General features: G+C 47.3%; 1 protein-coding gene across 1 annotated transcript in view; it reads right to left on the bottom strand.

The window, feature by feature from the left end:
* Positions 1–22180, bottom strand: part of WDR17 (WD repeat domain 17) — a 69201-nt gene that overhangs the window by 6614 nt on the left and 40407 nt on the right. The window contains exons 16-28 of the mRNA XM_081125033.1: positions 21901–22026; positions 20791–20946; positions 17985–18049; positions 14838–14970; positions 14315–14406; positions 13336–13435; positions 12180–12319; positions 7908–8019; positions 4609–4750; positions 4213–4315; positions 3169–3270; positions 1001–1099; positions 295–478 (exon numbers count right to left, since the gene is read on the bottom strand). Of these exons, the coding sequence (XP_080981159.1) occupies positions 295–478; positions 1001–1099; positions 3169–3270; positions 4213–4315; positions 4609–4750; positions 7908–8019; positions 12180–12319; positions 13336–13435; positions 14315–14406; positions 14838–14970; positions 17985–18049; positions 20791–20946; positions 21901–22026 (1554 nt within the window). The remainder of the gene's footprint in view (positions 1–294; positions 479–1000; positions 1100–3168; positions 3271–4212; positions 4316–4608; positions 4751–7907; positions 8020–12179; positions 12320–13335; positions 13436–14314; positions 14407–14837; positions 14971–17984; positions 18050–20790; positions 20947–21900; positions 22027–22180) is intronic.

Raw genomic sequence — 22180 nt, 5'->3', positions numbered from 1 at the left:
TCCCTTATTTAATTTCCCTAAGGATAAGATCTATATGTATTTTAAAACATTGGTTACCAAGTATACATATCACCTGTCGCTGAGCACGCCTATTACATGAATTGCTTTAGTTTAAGTAGAGAGACCAGTTACACTCACTGTGGAAGCCTCAGGAGGTACCTTCTTGCTGGGCCTCAGGCCTCCTCATAGGTAACTACTCTTAGTCAGGTTACACTTATTTTAAAATCACATTTCAAAAAGTGACGACACAAATGAAAGGATGGAAATGCGTAGCCTGTCCGCCATCAGACTTACCTGGATTTTCAACCCTGTGAGACAAGAGATGTGAGCGTCGGAGTGACTGGGCAGGCGGGACCCGGTCACGCAGTCGGGCCCCACGATTCCTCGGAGCGGCTCCTCCCCCAGTCTCCGTAGCAGAGCTGCGTAGACCAGCCTCTGCGACTCCGACGGGGGCGTGTGTGGAGGGTCTCCCGACAACCTGTGTTTCCACCGACAGCACATTTTCAGTTTTGTAGAATCACAGAATTACTAAGGTTTAGATGGAAACAGTCCCCGGTGCCTCTTTGGAGATGATGCTGGACCAGCCTTAGGCTCGATTTACAGTAAAACAAAGGACTTCAAAAGGCAGCATTTGGCTCAGTGGTGAGAGCGTCAACCCTGGGACCAAAGGGTCCCGGGTTCGATTTCTGGCCGAGGGCATGTACCTGGGTTGTGGGTTCGATCTCCAGCCTCGGTCGGGCACGTGTGGGAGGCAGCCAATCGATGTCTCTCTCACGTCCATGTCTGTCTGTCTGTCTGTCTGTCTGTCTCCCCCCCCCCCCCCCGGTGAGCATTAACAACAACAAAAGAGGCGCACTGTAAACTGTTACTGAGCATCTCTAAGCCAACCAGGACCCACTGTTTTGCTGTGACGAACAAGACAAGCCGCATTCTGCCCGAGTCCGCCCACGGTCTGAAGTCACACCTCCTGCGTCCCCATTTTTATGTCACGTCCACTCACCGGGGGGTGGGCCGCGCACACGCTCTCCAGGCGTCCAGCTCCTCAGAGAGGCGTGGGATGGTCAGAGGCACGGCCACCTCCCGGCGCTTGAGCAGCTGGCTGGAAGGGCGGAAAGACGGCGTCTGGTGGCTGACGGCACCGAGAGCAGGGAACCTCGAGCGACCGCGCTTCTGGGTTTAACCCGTACTGTGCACCAACGTGTGCATTCTGAACGTGTGTGTGTGCGTGCGTGTGCACACGTGTGTGTGTGTGCGCCTGCTCACTGTGCACCTAGCCTGTGTGTCCTGGCCACTCGCAGATGGTCCCAGCTGCTGGCTGGGTGACAGCCTGAGGGAGTGAGGGACGGATAATGGTGGAGAATGGGTGCAGGAGCCAAGCTCCGCTGAGAACAGCCTCTCGCGGCTCCCCCAGCGCAGGGCGTCTGCTCCAGAAACGCGAGTTGGGGGACAGGCGGGGAGCAGCCGCAGGGATGGAAGTGCTCACTGCGGTCCTCTGACAGACACGTGTCAGAGACAGGCAGGGACACAGCCGTGACCGTCCCGTCCGTGTGCAGAAAACGGGCAGGATTATTATTAATTAGGAGGCTTCAGATAAAGGATTCTAGCCCACGCTTCTACGGTAAGTTACAAACTCATTGTGCTTTTCAAGGAACTAGTTAACGGAAATTTAAAAACAAAAGCTGTTTTGCCGGCTGAGCATGGCTCAGCGGTTGAGCATCGACCTAGGATCCAGGAGGTCACATTCGATTCCTGGTCAGGGCACATGCCCAGGCTGTGGGCTCGATCCCCAGCAGGGAGCCGGTCAATGATTCTCATCCTTGATGTTTCTCTCCCTCCCTCTCTCTGAAATCAGTAAAAACATATTTAAAACAAATAAAAGTAAAAGCTGTTCTAGAGATAAAAAGAAAAAGAACATGAGACCTTAGGGATGAAGGAAGGAAAAGCAGGCCTTTCTGTAATTCACATTTTATGGCTGCTCCGGCTAGTTGTCATGGTTTTGCTGGGACATGGTAAGAATTGGTGGGAAAAAGGTATAAATACCCTCCCCCTCCCCACACACATCTAACATTTCAGTAATATTATCTCAAATCAGTTAGTAGCTTATTGTTTTTTTAACCCCAAATTATTGACCATGTGGCTAGCTCCAAAGTTAACTCCTTAAAGAATGTGGCTTCCCTGCCTGCAGTTTGGCACTTGACAGTACGTGGCCTGCCCCGTAGTTTTCTCTCCTCTCCTTGGGCACCGAGCATCGGTTCCTGCCGTCCCTGGGTCTGCTCTGGGTGGCAGACACCCACCTGCATCACACAAGCCCGTCCCCAGACAAGGGGAGACGCCAGGGACAAGAGAGCTTGGCTTCTCTCAATCCTGTGCCCACGAAGGGCGCTGGGGAGAACACTGGACCACAGACTCCCGGCACGTTCGGGAGGTGCCCACTCACCAGCTGGCAAATGGAGACGGGAAATGGGTTTTGAGGGAAGGCACCGTGGGTTTTGTGTCTGAGGACGACAAGTTTTGAGCATAACAGGGAAGGTCAGCAGCTGGTAGGAAACAGAGGGCTGGGCAGGCACGTGGCGCTGAATGGAAGCTGTGAGCTGGCTGCTTCTCAAACCCCTTTACTTTGCTCTCTACGGAAGAGGCTGGAAAGCGAAACACCCAGTCCCTCTTCTTCTTTGAAAAGTAGGTGCCACAGTGCAGGCCTGAGGGGCCAGGCAGGGCACCCGAGGGCCTTTCCTTCCTGCCTCAGATGGTCTCGCCCTTGGCGGCCGCTCTCCTTGCACCCTCACCTCCTAACCGAAAGCTTAGGGTGCAGAGAGCTCACAGAGGCTGGAAGCTACGGGGTAACCACGGGGAGCTCTAACCGGAGGGAGGGAGGGAGCCAAGAGCATCCGAGCAAAAGACGGGAGACTCGGCCAAGGGAGTCCCCCCAGGCAGGCGGCAGGGCCCTGGGGCGCGACCTCCGGGCTTGACAGATCGCAGACCCCTGCGGTTCAGCTAAAACGAGGACCCCTTTTCACAGCCCGACTCCCTCTCCTCAGTACAGCTGCCGAGGCTGCGACAAAGGTGTCGCCCGCCTGCCAGTGAGCGGGTGCAGGCGGCAGGCACGGGCTTGGTGACCCCGTCCTGGTGAGAGGGCTTCGCGCTCTCGTCGCAGGAGAGAACTGTCCTTACCTGGTGTACTCGTAAAGCGCCGGGACGATGCTCTCGTACCGCCTCCTGATGGCCAGCAAGGCGCCCACATAGCCACACAGTATGAGCAGCTCGTTCCGCGCTCTACAGAGAACGTATTTCTCTTAAAAATTCCACAATTTGAGGTGTAGAGCATGACTCTCATTGTAGTTACTGTACTTGTATCTCTAGGTTTTAATGAGTGACATTTACAGCAAAATAGGTTTAGAGTATTTTCTAAACTTGGAGATGTTTTATTCATCAGGTAACAGACGTTATTCTACAACAAATACTAGTTTAAAATAAAAACTTCCGGCACTGTTTAACTCTCGCCTTCTTGGTTGCCTCTGCCCCTCGGCTGTTTCTTCATGGACTCGCTCCCTCAGTGGCTCGTGGGGGCCGACGCAGGAACCCCTGGCCCGAGGGGGAGACTCTGGGATGTGCACTAGCCTCCCTGCTGGGGAATCTGCCGCGTTTGCAGCCAGGGCCTCACCTTTCCACGCAGGCATTCAAGCAAGAACAGCCCAAAGCCTCTCTTACGGATCAAACACAGTCTCCGGGGGCCTTCGCCACATGGAAAACAGTGTCCTTAAGTGGTACCTGCTTTCAGGGGTGGGGCCCATCTCTTACTTCTAGCACTGTCACTTCTCCCCCCAACCTGGCATGCTTTGCACACAGGTATTTAATAGATATGAACACAAGCTTCCGCAGGACTTAAGGTCCCAAACCACCAGAAAGCTTTAAATTCCCCTTATTTGAACCTGGGGCGTGCGTGCGTGTGTGCGTGCGTGTATGTGTGTGTGTGTGTACATGCACATATCTAAGCTTACAAACACTATCTGTAAATGGGGCCTCTAAGATTTATGATTTATTTCCAATTAACCTCTGTATTTTTCTTATGATTATAACAAATAAAAACGTAATTTTTTCTACACGTACATCTCTACCTGCCCAAGAGGATCTTATTTCTTGAAAACACCAAAAATCATACAGTCATTTTAAACACCCCGTAGCCTCCGTTATGGATTCTAGAGAGAAAGTACTCACTCGGTACACGTATGCAGGAGTAATTTTTCAGTAGGAATGTAACTCAGCAGGTCAAGAACAGGATAAAAGGCATCCAAAGTCCAATTTGAACTACTGATGTGTTCTGGCAAAATAAAACAAAATCAAAGAGTCTCTAAATAATAGTATTAACATTTGCTGACCCAATTTTTAACCTATGTAATCAGTTCTCTTCTGGCCAATCCTATCTACCCCTATTACTCAGACCAGAAGCATTTACCAGCTGACCCTCTCTCAGGTCCCACACCACACAATCCGCATCTCTTTCCTTTCTCAAGGGAGGGTGGCTAGTGCTTAATTCTAAAGCTTTTTAGGAATATGAGTGAAAATATCAAATAAACAAGTAGATTTAAAATTAACCACCGACTAAACACTCACCTTTGACGAAGTCAATACCAACAGGAAGGGCTTTTTCAGGTTCCTGACTTAACAAGTAATACTTGACGGTGTCAAGCACGTTGCCCTCTGCATGTGCTGTCTCAGCTAACTGCAGACATTCTTCCGTGGTGGGCAGCTTGCACTAGAAAATAATCGGTTTGAGGACAATATGACCAGGATGTGTAGGGATAAAAGCAACAGCTTAAGTACCAAATATGTCCCACATACTGAGACATTTTTTCTTATTAAAGTTGCTCAAAATAGATGTGAATAATTTGCATTAAGAGAATACATTTATGAAAAAATCTTTGAGATATAATAATAGTAATAAATAGGATGTACCCGAGAGTCAGGGCTTTTTATTACACAAATACCTAATAAAAGAGGTAGGAGTGAGATGTCTTGGCTGTGATACTGGAATTAGTGCCCGAAAACGTAATTTAGCAAAAAATGCTGAGATTATTCTAGAACCAATATGCTGACCTACATCAAAACTACATTAACTGGCCCTGGCCGGTGTTTTTCAGTGGTGAGAGCATCGGCCTGGGCACCAAAGGGTTGTGGGTTCAAACCTGGTCAAGGGCATGTACCTGGGTTGCTGGTTCGATCCCCGATCCTGGTTGGGGCATGTGTCTCTCTCACATCAATGTTTCTTTCTCTCTCTCCCCCCTCCCCCCATCCCTTCCACACTCTCTAAAAATCAATGGAAAAAATATCCTCAAGTGAGGATTAACAGAGAAAACTTAAAAAAAAACCTATATTAAATGTAGGAAACATAACAGGCTCACTCTTCTGTGCCTCGTACACAATAAATTAATTTCACTTGGCCTTTTGAGACAAAAGTGACTTCATTTCAAGCTAAAGGCAAAAAATGCACAAGCTCTGAGAGTGTTTAGCTTTGACCTTCTGAACTACTCCCGGCGCGGATCCGGAGCCTATGAGACGTCACTGCTGTGAGGGGACAGCCTCCCTCCCCCTCCCCATTCTTCATCCTGTTGACATGAGTCTGTCCCGCCCACAGGTGTCCTGCTCCCCTACGCGGCAGGAGTGACGTCACCTCCGGACCAGTCTCCACCATGGTCAGGGGCTGTTCGGTTTGCGGGTTCGTTTCTAGCAACACTGGTAAGTTTATTGCTCCAGCTCCGGCCACCCTTGGCCATCCCTGTGATGCGCTCCCACGGCGAGAAAGGCTTCGTGTTGTGACTCGGAAAGTGCTCCCCACAGCGTGGTCACAGCCTCTCGTCTCTTGCCCCCTGAGACTCGCCACCCTCTTCCCTCACTGTTCTTTTATATCCCCTTACGTTACTAGAATGCTTTATTCAATGTGCATATTTATTAATGCATTTATTCAACAGTTTCACATTTTCTGTTGCTTAAAAATTAGGTAAATGGAACATTTGAGATCATTCAATCTCTCTCTCAAAAAAAATCACAACAAACTACATTAAAGGAGCTCTCACGTACACGACCCCTCCTAGTGCCTCCATCCCTGCTCACGGAAGGCCGGTTACTCACTGAGCACCTACTGTGCGCTCGGCGCTGTGCCTGGCTGCACAAACAGTGTCTCGGCCTTGAGGAACACGCAGCGAGCAGAGGAATAAGAAACGGTTCCCGGGAAACCTCACACTCAACCCGCACACGCAGCGGGCGTAAGACGGGCACCCCAAACTCCTGCCCGGGCTTCAAACTCCGAGAGTTGCGTTGTGAGCGATACCTGCAGACCTGCCTGCCGTCCCTGGGAAACTGCCAGTTACTAGGCCTCACCCCTGACTAGTGTCGCTCAGCTGAGGGCGAGGTCTGGGAGTCACTGTGCGCCTGCGGCGGTAATGGAGAGGCTCTGGAGGCGGCCTCCCCCAGGTTAGCGGCCCGCTGCCTCCCGCAGCACATGGCAGCCCCGCACCCGCCCTGCCCGAGGCCGGGCCAGCCCGCAGCCCCGCGCAGCATCCCGGCGCCCGCCCTGCGCCCACGGCCACGGGAGCTGCTCCCACTCGCGCTCATAAAGCGAAGCGCAAGCGCTCAGTCTCCCCCAAGGGAGGCAGGGAGCTCGGGCGCTTCCCAGCCCGCTGGGGACTCTCAGCCCTGCCCTCCACGGGCCTCTTCCCCGATACACACTCACTCACTCGCGCACACACGCACAGGCTCATACACACACACTCTAACACACTCACACACACACTAACACATACACACTCATACTCACACACTCACACTCACACTCTAACACACTCACACACTAATACACACTCATACACACACTCTAACACTCATACACACACTAACACACACTCATACACACACTCTAACACTCATACACACACTAACACACACTCATACACACACTCTAACACACACACTCTAACATACACACACTCTCACACTAACACACACTCAGACACACAAACTTTTGGTTTTATCTATATTAACACAGTACTGAGTCTCCATTACTGAATGAACAGGGCCACTCACACACACGGGTAAAACCAAGGTTCATATAAGTAAAAAATCTTTGTTATTTTTAAGATTTAAAAACGAGAAAATGTTTTATCTTTTCCTTAAAAGAACTCTATGTATCTCCTTCAATACACTGTAGCTTCAAACTGAAAACCGTGCGGCATGTGCGCGGTGCTGTGATCTGTTTTCTGTTTGCTTTGCAGCCGGCTGCCGACCAATACAAACAGGATTCCGTGACCTTCTAACGGCCTAATAAGCCCTGAAACGTAGAAAGGAGCTGCAGTTCCCATAAACAGCCTCCCACGTGGGGCATGCTGGTTGTTTTATATATAATCATCATACACAAATTCCTGCCTTCTGCAAGGGCGTATTTTTTTAAAGCATTTTAGAAAAATGCATGCAAATTTCATTATACTTCATCCATTCTTTTAAAGACCCTAAATTGTCTACTTTTAGAAGTTAGCGTCCGTGCACGTTCCATGCCAAGCGGGACAGTCGCGGGGACTGGGGACTGGGGGCAGGGATGCTGAGGCCAATGTTCTCACCCACCATTAACTAATTAGGCAAGTTCCTTACCTCCCCTGAGCTCACTTTCTCTATAAAACAGGGACAGCATCCCCTGCTTTTCAGGGTTTCACGAGGAGTGAGTGACATGCAAATTCATGTAAAAGTTTAGAATGGTTCTAAGCACACGCAGGAGCTCAATAAATGTCACTTATTGTTCCCATTTTTGTCGCATTGATAAAAGGGCCCTAAGGAGACGGTGTATTTGTTTCTCTGCTTGTATCTAAAATTAGTTAAGTCCCAGCACTGGGCCCCAAACTAGAATCCTGAGCATGGTTGGCTACCTTCCCATGAAGATCGTTCATCTCCTCCGCACAGCCCGGGTAGAAAGCACAGAGCTTCACCAACTGCAGCTCATTATCGGGGATCATCAGGAGAAGATCGGCAGCCAGATTCCTGGTCACAGAACAGAAGCGGAAACTCCAGTGGGAACAGAACCCTATGAACCACACGGAGAACTAACTGCAAGGGGAAGACGACTCGGGACGCCCTCCCTGCTGTTCTCTCCACATCAGCAGGACCAGTTTCCCACTTAACACGAAACTCCTCAAACAGAGGTTACAGGAACCAAAGGGCATGGAGGAAAGTATGTTATGAAATTCCCAAATAGTCTGTAAAACTCTAAACTGAGTCTTCACATAGTCACAGCTGATTCTGTTATAGGATAATTCTCCCACCACCCAGCAGTATGATACCTGGGCTTTGGAGAGAAACACAAAGCAAACTGTGAAAGCTAACCCTAACCCTAACCTAACCTAACCCTAACCTAACCTAACCCTAACCTAACCCTAACCTAACCCTAACCCTAACCTAACCTAACCCTAACCCTAACCTAACCCTAACCTAACCCTAACCCTAACCTAACCTAACCCTAACCTAACCTAACCCTAACCTAACCCTAACCCTAACCTAACCCTAACCTAACCCTAACCCTAACCCTAACCTTAACCTAACCTAACCTAACCCTAACCCTAACTCTAACCTAACCCTAACCCTAACCTAACCCTAACCCTAACCCTAACCTTAACCCTAACCCTAACCCTAACCCTAACCCTAACCTAACCCTAACCCTAACCTAACCCTAACCTAACCCTAACCCTAACCTAACCCTAACCTAACCTAACCCTAACCCTAACCCTAACCTAACCCTAACCCTAACCTAACCCTAACCCTAACCTAACCCTAACCCTAACCCAAGCCTAATGCTCGTCCACACGGACGAGTGCATAGGCTCATTCAGTACTTAGACAGTTTACATTTAGAATTTTGGGTGTTCTGCCTATTTGCTAAATGTTAGGTGGAAATCAAAGCTACAAACGCAGTTTTCTGATTTACTTTTTAAAGTTTAATCATTGGGATAAGTCGTTTAAAACTGAGGCATGCAAAAACGGCATGGACAACAGCTTCACATTGAAAGTACTTCTCATAAAGTTCTTTTTAAAATCACTAGATGAAGGGATTTGCACAGTAACTAAGAAAACACTGAACTGTGGTAGCTCGAGATGTTATTATTCAACTTCCCGGAGACTGACATATACACAGTCAGCGCGACTTCCGCAGAGGCAACACTTCAACGTGAGTTCATGCTGGGCGTCTGCAGACGGAAACAAAACCCTCCCTCCCTCTGTGTGCGGCCTTCGGGGCAATCGGTACTGGTCATGCATGTGGCTAAGTTACTTCTAAAACACTGAGATACTTAATCAAGAATATAGTGAGTATAAAACAACAACAGAGACTACTGGTTGTGTGTCAGATTTTCTATTCCCATTGCAGAGGTGATGCAAAAATCTCTGGATGTTCTTACAATTTCCAAATTAGAGTAACTCACCTGTTCTTGCTAAAATTATGAATGGCTTTATGTTTCCTGATGCTGGCATATAACAGCAGTTTTCGATAATGTCCATGAGAATATAGAAATTATTACTTGCTTTTATGATATATAAAATTGCTGTCCAAAAATTCTAACCAAACTTCTGTCAGCCTCAGATAAAAACCTGCCTTTCTCACTGCTGACTGCACCCTGCACAGTGAGCTTCACGGCAGCGCCGGCTAGTCCACTCTTTAGCTGAAGTCACTACTTACGGAAAACTCAGTACACGGTGGATCAGAGGGAACGCGGGCACACGTAACGACACGCTCTGACCTCTCAAGGGTCACTACCAGAGCAGGTGTTTTAATTTGTGAGCTGAATCAGCTGCTATTTCATGCTGTAGAGAACCACAGCTCATTTACTGTACACCTTTACGTGGAAAATCACGAGTGCTTTTCTAACCAGGTTATAGGAACTGTTACAGGAACTGTTTTCATTACTTTGTAGTTAGGTTTTATATGCGATAACTTGTGTAAGTAAATTGGCATTCTGTAAAACAGAGTGAAAATAGTTAATACTTTCTTAACATAGAGTTGGCATTCTAATAAAATAGAACGTACATCTTTAATTAAGCAGTTCTTATAAAAGGAGATACCTGTATCCATCAGATGGAAAGCTAAAGAGAACAATCCTGGATGTGAGTAATACGTACATGCACAAGAGCCGAGCAGCAGCAAACGTTAACTAGTAAGTAGCAATGCAAAGGGTTTCTGGTTTATGAAATTATAAACATTCTGGAAATTAAGCTGCTTCATTATGCTTTTAAATTTGTGGAGAGCCAATAGCCACGGGAATGACAGATCTCCCCAGGAATAAACCTGATCGGCATCCTCCGTGTCAGAATCTGAATGCTGTCCTGGCTTCTGGTTCGCATGTCTACACAGCTATGGACACAGAAAGGAAGAACTCCTGGGGGGCAGTTACAGGAAAACGGAAGTTTTACCTTAAAAGATACTAAGACATAAAGTCAATTGAAAAATTTTTAAAACTCTTTTAAATTTAGCATCTATTCCTGTTTGCTTTTTACCTTTAGTTTAAAAAAATCACATTTACTTAGACTGGATGATGGCTTTTGGCAATGGAGACAGCCACCTTTGTGGATAACCTGAGTCAGGCCTCAGGCTCTGGGACGGCCTAAGGGAGTCACAGCAACTGTGCACTGACCACTGCAGCTTGGGACCGAGGGACACTGGGCACTCTCGGGGGGCGGTCAGCATGAAGCTCACTGGAGCCCGAGGCTGGAGGTGGGGTAGCTGGACCTTCTGGTGGGGGAAGGAGGCTCTCCCATCACTGCACACACTGGGAACAAGAAATAGCTCTGGGACGCCTGGGTCACTATAAAGCCCCAGATCCGGAGAGAAAGGGAGACTGGGGAGTATTGCTCTTTTCTGGGTTAACCCCGCATGAGGCGGTACAGTGTGACAGCTGCCATCATCTGAATGTGTGTCCCCGATTAATAAGTCGAAACCAAGTCCCCCATGTGACGGTATCTGTGGGTCTTCCGATGGTGATTAGGTCGCGAGGGCAGAGCCCTCGGGAATGGGACCTGAGCCCTTGCAGAAGAGGCCACGGGGGCTCCTCCCCCTTCCCCGTGGACGGGTGAGATGCCAACAGTCACCCAGGACGCCAGCTCCATCCGACACCCAACCTGCCGGCGCCCCGACCTGGAAGTTCGCAGCTTCCAGAACTGTGAGAAATGCATTTTATTGTTCCTCAGCCACCCAGGGTGTGGTACCTGGTTACAGCAGCCCTAAGTGACCAAGATGCCAGCTGAGAGAGTGAACTTCAGAGACGGTTCACGTTGCTTTGAATCCTGGCTCTTACCACATACTGAGACCAGAGGCAAATCAGTATCCACTGTGTAGTATCTAGTGAGTTATTACAGGCAGAGAGCTAAATCCGTGCCAGGCACACAGCAAGTGGCGTGGTCAGCTGCTGCTGTTACCACCTGCGGCGCTCGATGTGCAGTCTGCAGAGCCCCATCCTAAGAGCGGGGGGTGTGCAAGGGGTGGACGGCAGGGAGGTCAAAGTCCTAACCAACAAGCTTATTTAAAACTTCTCGAGGTTCTAAGTAATTCAGTAAAAGATAAAAGTCTAAAACCATCTTTATTCAACACATGCCCGCTGAGTGACAGCCTCGTACCTTTCCTAAAAGTCCCTCCCTAGTGAAGGGCCATAGAACAGGCTCTGCAGGTGTGAGCCCAGCGGGACCAGGATCCCCGGTTACCCCGGGGCCTTTCCAGGGTCTGGCTCTGAAAGTGTTGCCCAAGCTGGGGGAAGTAGCTTGTTCTAAGTCACCAGCTAAATCATTGTTATTATTTCTCTCCATTGGAAAGTGACTTTATTTTCCAAACCTTAAACCAAGACAGGAGATTGGACAAGAACCAGTGTCATAGGTGTGCAGAATGTGAAGTGTGGGCATGTGTGGTCTCGATCATCTAAACGTACACATGCACTGTCACAGATGCTCCATGAGCCTGGGGTCACACGGGATCACAACTGGGCTTTTCCGAGTGGGTCACGGGGGCCTCCACTACCCAGCCAGGGCACCCTTTCTCCTCCCCATCTCACCTTTTGTTTAAAAAGGAGACCTGTGTACCCCAGCACACTTATCAAACGCAGCCTGCAAGACTGAAAAAGTGGGTTCCGTCGCCGTGAAATTCTCCTCTGCGTTTGGAATTCTTACCACATTGGGATGGTCATGCATTTTCTCGCCAGCAGTTCCAGGGCGTAGTGAGTGGCCCGTGCGGCCGAGCCTCCCAGGACTGTGCCCACGCAGACCGCCAGCTCCAGCTCGTTCCCGCGGACCAGGGCCGCCATCGCCAGCTTGCTCGGGAGGAAACAGTGTCCTCAGTGTCAGAGACGCTGGGCAGGGCCACCGTCCCGCCAGCTCAGCGTAGATAAGGCCAAACTAACCTACAGTCAGTCATTCCTAGAAAAAGTGAATTACTATTTCTACCCAGTGCGTAAGCATAACTGCAATTTCAAGGGGAAAAGCTGATAGAGAGACATGGAAAATATTCTATAAGGTTAGAATGTAGGAATTTAGAACCCTTGCTCATATTTTTGTAATTATTAACAGTCTCTCTGAAATATCCTCAACATGTCCATCAGAAAAAAATGCAAAAAACGTAGATCCTTAAAAGCTTCTTAAGAACTGAAGGATGAGTGTCAATTATCCCCTAAAGCGAGGACGTCTAAGGGTCCATAAAAACAGAACCTGTATCTTTACTTAACATTTCCCTCGTCACATTAGTGGGTCAAGTGGAAAATACCCTAAAAATATAACTTGTGGAGAGTATACTGAAGTGTTCTTTAAAATAAGTGCTCGCCCGGCCGGTGTGGCTCAGCGGTTGAGCGTTGACCTGGGATCCAGGCGATCGGGGTTCGATTCTGGGTCAGGGCACATGCCCGGGTTGCGGGCTCGATCAATGACTCTCTCATCATTGATGTTTCTATCTCTCCCTCTCCTTTCCTCTCTCTGAAATCAATAAAGATATATTAATAAAATAAAATAAAAAATAAAATAAAATAAAATAAAATAAAATAAAATAAAATAAAATAAAATAAAATAAGTGCTCAAAAGTCCGGGGTGCTGAGTGACGTGCAGAGGTTCCCCCCGACCACCCTACTGCCCCTCGTCCAGGATGGGACACTGCACGTAAGCTCGTCACAGACGCGTATCTTAGGATAAAATGAAAAATGGAAGCACAGATCTGAGAGTCTGTAGGCTTGGAAAACCTGCAAAACGGGATCTTACACAGAAGTGACCCTACGTTCCCCTCAGACCCCGCGATACACCTCGGGAGCTTTCCACGCACGTAAACCCGAGTGACATGCACCTCGACGTCGTCTGCGGCCAGGTGGCAGCACGCGGCCAGCACTGCCCGGCCGTCCTGAAAGTGCCACTCTGCCAGCTCCTCGCTCACCGTGTGCAGGAGCCTAGCGAGAAAGGGAGAACATTCTAGATAAACGCAGGATCCCCCCGGAAAAGGGAACAAACGCCCTTTCATACAAGCCGGTTAAGGGACCAGGGTTAACTGGACATCCTCGATTTGGGTATAACGCCTGGTTTGGGGGGAAATCAGGAAGGCAGGCTTTCTTAGTAGATGAGCTGAACTCAAACTTCTCAAGATTTAGGTGGCGACTGGCCCACGGGGACTGTGTGTTAGGTCTTCAAGAGGCCAGATCTGGAAACAGCAGAGAGCAGCGGCACAGACCCAGGGACAGTGTCAGTCCTGGCACATTCCTTTCTTAACATGTGATGATCCCTTTTCACTCGGCAAGTGTCCTACAGGTTCACATTTCCTATTTTCTGGGGTGAAATAGGAGCCAAGAGAAGAGCCCGGGGAGGCAGGTTACTAGATTTGAAAAGGTCAGAAAGCTGACGAATTCTAATTGCCGTTTCTTTTACAAACATAACCATGTGGGCTTCGTAAAAAGAGGCTGAACGGTTACTCTAGACACTGAAACCGGGGTCGTGGGATATAAACAATGCTACGTGACACTGTCCACACCGGTTTACAGGAAACACGAGTGAGCCGCTCACGCCCCTCCTCCCAGGTCTGCTCCGTTTTACGTGCTCAGGGGCTTGGCCTGCAGTCTCCGCACTGAAAGCAGAGTGCGCCGAGGCTGCGTCCACCTGGCTCGCCTGTCCCTGCGCGCCTAGGGACAGGTGCTGCCAGGGACCCAGGCAGGTGAGAAAGGCAGGGAGGACACGGGCCAGCCACAAAGGGGGGCGAACTGCGCGGCCCTCAACTCCCCCCAAAGGGAAGCCAGCCGTCAGAAGTCCTGGACCCAAACACAGAATCCACCGCTCACTTGTGAAAGTCCCCCTTGCGGACGTCGTCAGAGCGGGAAGGTGCTTTAGGCGCAGGAGCCTGGAAGGTTTGCATGTTTCCCTCGCAAGCCGCCTGGGATTTAATGAAAACTTGAATTTACCTTTAGCAACTGATCAACTTTAGACTAGTATTTTGAACAAAGTATTCCTAAGTCATGTTTGAAACTTATACTACGATTTGGAGATACCCTCAGAATTTGAAAAAAAGAAAAGGAAGTGACCGCTATTGTATCAACGTGCAGGTTCACGGGCCCGGTCACCAGAAAAAGCTGCTCAGGCTCAGGGAAGCGTCAGCAGCAAGCAAGGCTCAGAGTATCTAGGGATCTAAACTCAGTCCAGTGGGGCCCAAGCACAGAGACGTTGACCAGAATGTCGAGACCCAGGCCGGAGGCGCGCAGAGGCCGCCACCCCCGACTGCGCCCGTCACGAAGGTGCTCAGTCCCCAGGGCCCCTCCTCCTCCGCCCGCCCGCCAAGGGCCGAGCCTGCGTGTGACGCGCGTGTACCTGGGCGACCAGCAGGGCTTCTTTGAGCTGACCCCGGGCCATGAAGAAACGGAGGAGCTTCTCCACGTCGCCGGTGGCTATGCAGTAGGGAATGACATCATCATTACCTTCCCGAATTAACTGGTCGGCTCGCCTAATAAAACGAGAACAATTTCTTTTTTAATAATATAGTAATTTCAAGGTTCTCAGTTGGACTGAGATTTTCTGAAATATCTAAAACTTGAAGCAGATCTCATAAAGCTCTTTAGCATGTCACTTTTAAAAAAGACAGATATGATCAAATCATACATGGAAGACCAAGTTTTCTGAAATAATAAATACTATAGGTACTGTTTTCCCTTAGACTACCACATATTTTCATATTTTAAATGTACTGAGCATGTCAGGGTTTAAAATTAATGCAGCTTCTCTATGCACTTGAGCAATCCATTTTCCTGAAAATAAGTTGTAGACTGTGTACGTGTGATGGGAGATCTGCTCCCGGTTGGGTTAATAAATGTGCGGGTGTCTACTCAAAGAGAATTTTAGATGTTACAATGAACACAACAATAGAGAAGCTTCTAAATGCGAGTAGATTAAAAACCATTAAAAAAATAACACAAGACCATGAATAATGGTAATAAAACGTAGAGTATGGTGAGTGACCCAAGCCAGGTAATTAAAAAAATGTTCCAGCCTGGCCAGCATGGCTCAGTGGTTGAGCATCGACCTAGGATCCAGGAGATCGGGGTTCGATTCCCGGTCAGGGCACATGCCCAGGTTGTGGGCTCGATCCCCAGTCGGGGGCGTGCAGGAGGCAGCCGATCCATGACTCTCATCATTGATGTTTCTCTCTCTCCCCCTCTCCCTTCCTCTGCCTGAAATCAATAAAGACATTTAAAATAAATATTAAAATAAATAAATAAATAAATAAATAAATAAATAAATAAATAAATAAATAAAATTTTAAAAAATGTTCCGGAAATGTGGAGGGGACAGGGGATCCTGACGTTGAAGGTTACGAAGGGCATACGTGTGTCTGTCTCTGTCCCTCTCTGTCCATCACTACCCGTCTCAGCTTCTTTTTTCCTGTCTACGTCCCAGATACTTTCTCAAAGGCCAACCTAGGTCCTTCCACTCTTAATGTTTAACCTGTGTGTTCAACATTAATCTGGTTTATTTAATTTATGTTGGCATTTGCACTAAATCACATTTCAATGGCCGATCTTTGGGCAGGTGCAGGAGACACGCTTTATCTTGTTTTCCTGGCTCGCCCCCGTCAATCATCTCCAATTTACAGGGTCACTGGGGTTCTTCCCACACCTCTATTTTTACCCTGTGACCCTGGTTTCCTTGTTACAGCTGATTAGAGACAATATTCTCTTCCCTGGCGTTTGGAACTGGGACTGAGAGACTGTCAATCTCCATGGCTGGGTCTACAAAGTATAAACTTCAGAGCTGCGGGGGGACTGTTTTCTGGCCACCGAGTACAGCAGAGAAAACCCAGTGCTCGTTTACAAAGATAAATGAAAAAGAGCTTCTGCTGAGGTTTAGAGAAAATTGTTTTGTGGAATAAATGTCCTGTGCTAACTTGACCTGTTGAGGTTTTGGTGGGAGCAGTAACATTCTCAGCTGTGGCAAGGGCCCGAGGAGGACTCTTTGGGATCCTGGAGCTTAGGGAGGGAGCCTGCAGTTCGAGGGCTGACACCAGCCTGCTGCTGAACTTACAGCTGGGGAAGTAGGTGCTGGGGACTCTACTTTCCCACAGCAAATGCATCAATCCATCGGTGATCCATGCTTCCCCTGATTGATTTTTACTTGTACATGTGAGTTGCAGTTCATTTTTTTTTTTATAAAACATGTACCAGGAAATAAAAATAAAAATTTTTCATTTTTGATGCCAGATATAAAGCAAGCACTCATTAAATAGCACTCTATAGGCCCAGCACAGGGATTATAAGCACTAGATAAATATTTGTTGAATGAATGAATGAATGAATGAATGAATGAATGAATGAATGAATAGAAGAGAGAACGGTCTTGAGTCATGGGTTAAAATGTGTCCCCCAAAAAGATATGTTGGCATTCTAACCCATGTTAACTTATTTGGAAATAGGATCTTTGTCACTATAATTAGCTAAGATAGGGTTATCCTGGATTAGGATAGACCCTAAGCCAGATATGAGTAGTGTCCTTATAAAAAGAGGGACATTTGGGCACAGAGGCACACAGGGATAATGCCCAGTGAAGACAAGGCAGAGGTTGGCACGAGGAGTCTGCAAGCCCAGGGTGCTGGGAGAAAGCATGGGCCTGATCCTCTCAGAGCCTTCGGCAGGAACCAACCCTGCCGATGACTTGATAGCAGACCTCTAGCCCTGGAACTGAGAGAGAGTAAGTTTCCGCTGATCCAAGCCACCTAGTTTGTGGTACTTTGCTATGACGTCCCTAGGAAACGAATACATCTTAGAAAAGATCTTGTTTACTACATTCTTGAACAAGGACATCGGGTTGAGCATGCTCGGTGTTGAAACTCCCTTCATCGTGGGCTCCTCCCGAATGTCCATGAGAGGACATGGCAGGAATCGTGCCTACGAGGGCACCCCTGAGATTGAGTAACTATTCCACAGGCACCCGGTGACCTACAGAAAACCTTACCACGCGCTATTCTTTCAATCCTCACCCAAGATGATCTCCTCCATTGCTTTTCAGAGGGAGTGGAAGGGGAGGGGGAGAGAGAGAGGTCGATTGGCTGCCTCCCGCATGTGCCCTGACCTGGGCAAGGGACCAAGCCTGCAATCCAGGTTGTGCCCTTGACTGGAATCAAACCCAAGACCCTTCAGTCCGAGGGCCGACGCTCTAACCACTGGGCAGACTGGTGAGTGCACCGCTCATTTTTCAATATCAACAAGTAAGCAGTGAGTATGTTTACGGATCTGTCATTTCGTCCATTGACACGGGGACATCTGCCTCCCACAATCTTTATCAGATATCAGGTCAAATACAAGAACAGCAAAATAACTTGTAACCAATTAATTTATTATATCAGAAGATATAAATTCAGCTATTATTTAAAATAACATAAAAGTAAAAATCTCAAAAACTGCCATATTTACCTGTTTCTGTGTTAACATATTTGAAAAGATCTACTGGCCACAGACTCTGCCTTACCTCTGCATCAGCTTCCTCCAGTATTTCACAGACACCCCAGGTGCGACTGACAAGGCCTTGTCCCACTGCAGGAGAAGAGCAGAGCAGAAACAAGCCGTTCGATTGCACCAACTCTCCGCAGACCTGTTTTTAATGGACTCATATTTATAATACAAGATTTCAGAGTATTTTTAGAGTATGTGCATTTCCAGGACCATTTCTGTGCTCTACTTCATTCATTCCACAGACTATAAATATTACCATAGTTTGAAGTGAAATAAGATATGTAAATTCTATTATTTAGCAGGGAAAATCCTAAACCTAGTCCTAGACATAGGGAAGAGAGCTAGGGAGAGGGAGAGAGAAAGAAGGTGAGGGTCGGGGAAGGAAAGTAACTAAAGTGTGTAGTTTGGAAAATATATTAACTGATCTTCTAACACAACACCAGAGGGCTTTGTTCTGCGGTGTTCTGTGTTCTATGTGCAAAATAATACATTCTGAAATTTTTATTTCACTGTTACGTTTAACAAATATAACATTTGTTTCTAGTTTTATTCTTTCCCTACCTATTTTTTAAAAATATTTTTTTACTGATTTCAGAGAGAGGAAGGGAGGGAGAGAGAAGCATCAACGATGAGAGTCACCAATCGGCTGCCTTCTGCACGCCCCCTGCTGGGGATCGAGCCCCAAACCCAGGCATGTGCCCCAACCGGGAATCGAACCCCGATCTCCTGGATCCTAGGTCAATGCTCAACCACTGAGCTACACCGGCCGGGCTCCCTACCCATTTTAATAAATTATATTTGTTTTAAATTCTTCCTTACAATTGATAATACCTGTCTTCATAGTTAAAAAATTAGACTAATACAGAAGCTCACTGCTCAGTCAAGGCTGACTGACTGTTTGAAAATAGGGGGTTCACTGAATTCAAGGGTAGAAGGGAAGTGAGGAAAATATTCCAAAATATCACCACATAAATCAACACTTCATTTTATTTTATTTATATTTATATTTTTAATCCTCACCCAAGGATATGGGGTTTTATATTGACTTGGGGGGGGGGCATTGATGTGAGAGAGAAACATGTACCTGCCCCGACCACGAATCAAACTCGCAGCCTTTTGGTTGGGGTGATGCTCCAACCAACTGAGCCACCAGGCTCAAAGCTTTGTTTGAATTAAGGCTTTCCAAAACAGAATTCTACTGCAATTAAGGCTATAAAATTGGCAATTAGCCTGAAAATAATAAGTTAGAGTTTAAACAGGTAATTTTAAATATTATATTATTTATAATAATCATGTTACCTAAGAAAGGGCACTTAAAATATGTTTTTTAGAGGAAGTTTGTCTATAATATAGTGGGGAAAATGGAAAAAAGAAGTAGAAATGTAGATTAAATTAACTTCACCAAGCTCCTTCAATAAAAACAAGTCTTGTAAGTGGAAAGATTAAATGTTTTTCTAATTTCACAGTATTAACCTTACAGAAATGGAAATGACTTGTCAGAAGGTGATATATGAACAATTATAAAAACCCACATGTTACTAAAGAATTTTAAGCACAGTTTTTGCATCAAGTTCATCGATAAAGCTGCACAACAAAATTATTAAGCTCCATAAGCAGATACCTGATTAAAGGATCTTTAATTAAATTTGAATTAAATGTAGTTTAAAATCATATATGCCCAAATACAGAACTCAGAAAGATAGAGTTAAATAGTTCTACCAAAATTTATTTATTTTCACCTTGACTTCTGATAGGTGCTATTCTTTTAAGTAGCACTCTGTTAAAAAGTAACTTTTAAGTCATATCTTCTCGGTAAGTAAAACCTTTACCTTGCTCCTACATTAAACACTTTTAGTCTGCAGTGCCTTGCAATAACATTTTAAAAGACAGATTTTATTCATTTAGGTCAAGCAATAATTGTCTCTAATGTATGTAGAAATAAAAAGGTGCACTGAATTTAATTTTTGTGTAATATTTTATTATAACTTTATTGCTTTGTTTTACTTTATATGCTTTATATGTATCCTTAATATCATGTTGTAATTATTAAATGAGCCAACCAAGAGCTTCTCAAAAATGACCAAGTATGAAATGAGTCCATGCCATTCTAATCTTTTTTCTCTTGGGGGGTGGGAGAATTTTGTTGCAGTAAATGCACATGCAGAAAAATGAAAAGCTCAGTAAGTGCCCACATACTGAATTCACTCGTGGAACCAACACCCAGATCAAGAACCGGGAGCCTCCCAGCTTTTGCTCTTCGGTCCCCACCTGCCTCCCCAGCGTAAGCTCCGTGCGGAATTTAACAGGGTAGCTTCACCCTCGCCTTCCCTTGAAAGCTCTGTTTTGTTCAGTCCTCTTTAAAATCCACATGTGTCATCAGGTGGCCCTCAGGAACCCTTCCTCTGGCCAGTGCGGGATTTAGTTACGACAAATGGTATTAGCAGGGGCTTCTGGGGGCAAGTTTGCCAACAGGGCTCTTCTTTAGGAATCAAAGATCCCAGCCCAGGCTGCGGTTCTCAAGCCTCCTCGTGCATGAGACCAGCCCGGAGGACTGACGCAGGCTCAGAGCTCCGGGCTGCACCCCCAGACTTTCTGACTCTAGGTCTGAGGCAGGAGACGCATGCCCACCAGGTTTCGGGGTAGTGCTGACGCTGACGCCCCGGATCCCACTTTCACAGCCACGGTTCTGAGGCGCACACACCTGACATCAGACTGGCCGAGATCCAGTTAGATCTGGAAAACCATCAGCTTAACACTTAGTATTTAATCAATGCCTGGAATACTTTGCTAAACCCATCAACTTTGCTTTAACAGCACATTACCTCCCCAAGTTCAACCATCAGCTCACAGTATCTCTGAATCTGTCCCAGTCGCAGGTGTATCTCCGCGGCCTCCTTCAGTCTTTCCTCCTTGGTCGGAGCACCGATGCCACCGCCGAACTTGGACATCTTGACCGTTGTCAGCTCTTGGGCTTCAGACTGGTGATACAGAAAAGAAAGTTTTTCTGAATTTTGTTACACAAGAGCCAACACACGGCCATAAAAGCATCATAAGGATACACAGCTTAAAAATGCACAGCACTGCAAATGAGACATTTTAAAAATCAATGCTTTTTCTCTATAACACAGGATAGCTCTTTAAACACAGCCTTTGGGTGTGGGTGGGGAGTGGGGCCTGGGTGTGTCCCATGTGGGTGTGGAGAGGCTACATCCCAGGGTCCTTACAACTCCCTGGGGGGCTGGTTATACAGAGGCCCAGAGGCCGAAAGGCAGAGAGTGGTGAAGATACACCCCTGGTGGAAAAGGCATACACAGGCCTCTAGTAAAATTAAAATCACTGGCTCACTCTAGCTGGCTCCTCCACTGTCAACAGGGAACTGTCACAGTCACTCCGTGTCTAGTCCGTGCACAGCTCTCTCCATGCTCACGGTTGACAGTTCACGGGGAATATAACAGCTGTTTCTTCTTTCCAGCCCCAGGTCTGGTGTGTCACTGTTACTGCCTATTGCCCAGGTATGAGATAACTAATAATTTTGCATTAAAATTCAATGCAATCTATGTAATAAGATCAGTTTTAATAAAACACATCTCAGCATACAGCCTCCCAGGCCTCGGAGGCTAGAACCAGAGGTCGCACAGCACCCTCGCCTGGCTGCAGGGTAAGCGGGAGCGTTTCAGGTAGCTCCAGGTGAGCTCTGAGGAACTTCACCAGGTTCAACCTGTGAGAACTCTGGGGGCTCATGTGTCTCGAATAACTCACTCTCAGCCGCAGTCTCATGCTCAGTTCTTACTGAAGACCTGTCGCCTCCATGTTCTCTTATCTCACCCTGCCAACCCTAACTATATAGAAGTTTAAAATAAACTTTACACTGTAATAGCGAGGAGGCGAAACTCATCTGCGCCGGCGCCCATCCTTCTGCTCGCCTCACTCACCGTCCTAAACTTAACCAGATGCTTCAGGTGCATTATTCCTCTGCAGTAGTCCTGGGGAAGCAAGCTGTCGTCCTGCCCTTTGATCACGGCCACCAAGTTCCACAGATTGTCACTGCCACCTGGAGGCTGAAAAGTTGACACAGAATGAATAACCGAAGACGTAATCATGAGTGAGAAACCCACAGCTTTTTGCGCCTTCAATCATACACGGCAGGCGCACTGAGGCTGAAATTAATGAAGGAACCACCAGGCTCCATCCCACGCAGTTTCCGGCTTCCAC

Source organism: Miniopterus schreibersii, assembly GCF_964146895.1.
Source record: "Miniopterus schreibersii genome assembly, chromosome: 2".
Lineage (NCBI taxonomy): Eukaryota > Metazoa > Chordata > Mammalia > Chiroptera > Miniopteridae > Miniopterus > Miniopterus schreibersii.
The sequence above is the reverse complement of the archived record's forward strand: the minus strand, read 5'-3'. Positions and strand labels throughout refer to the sequence as shown.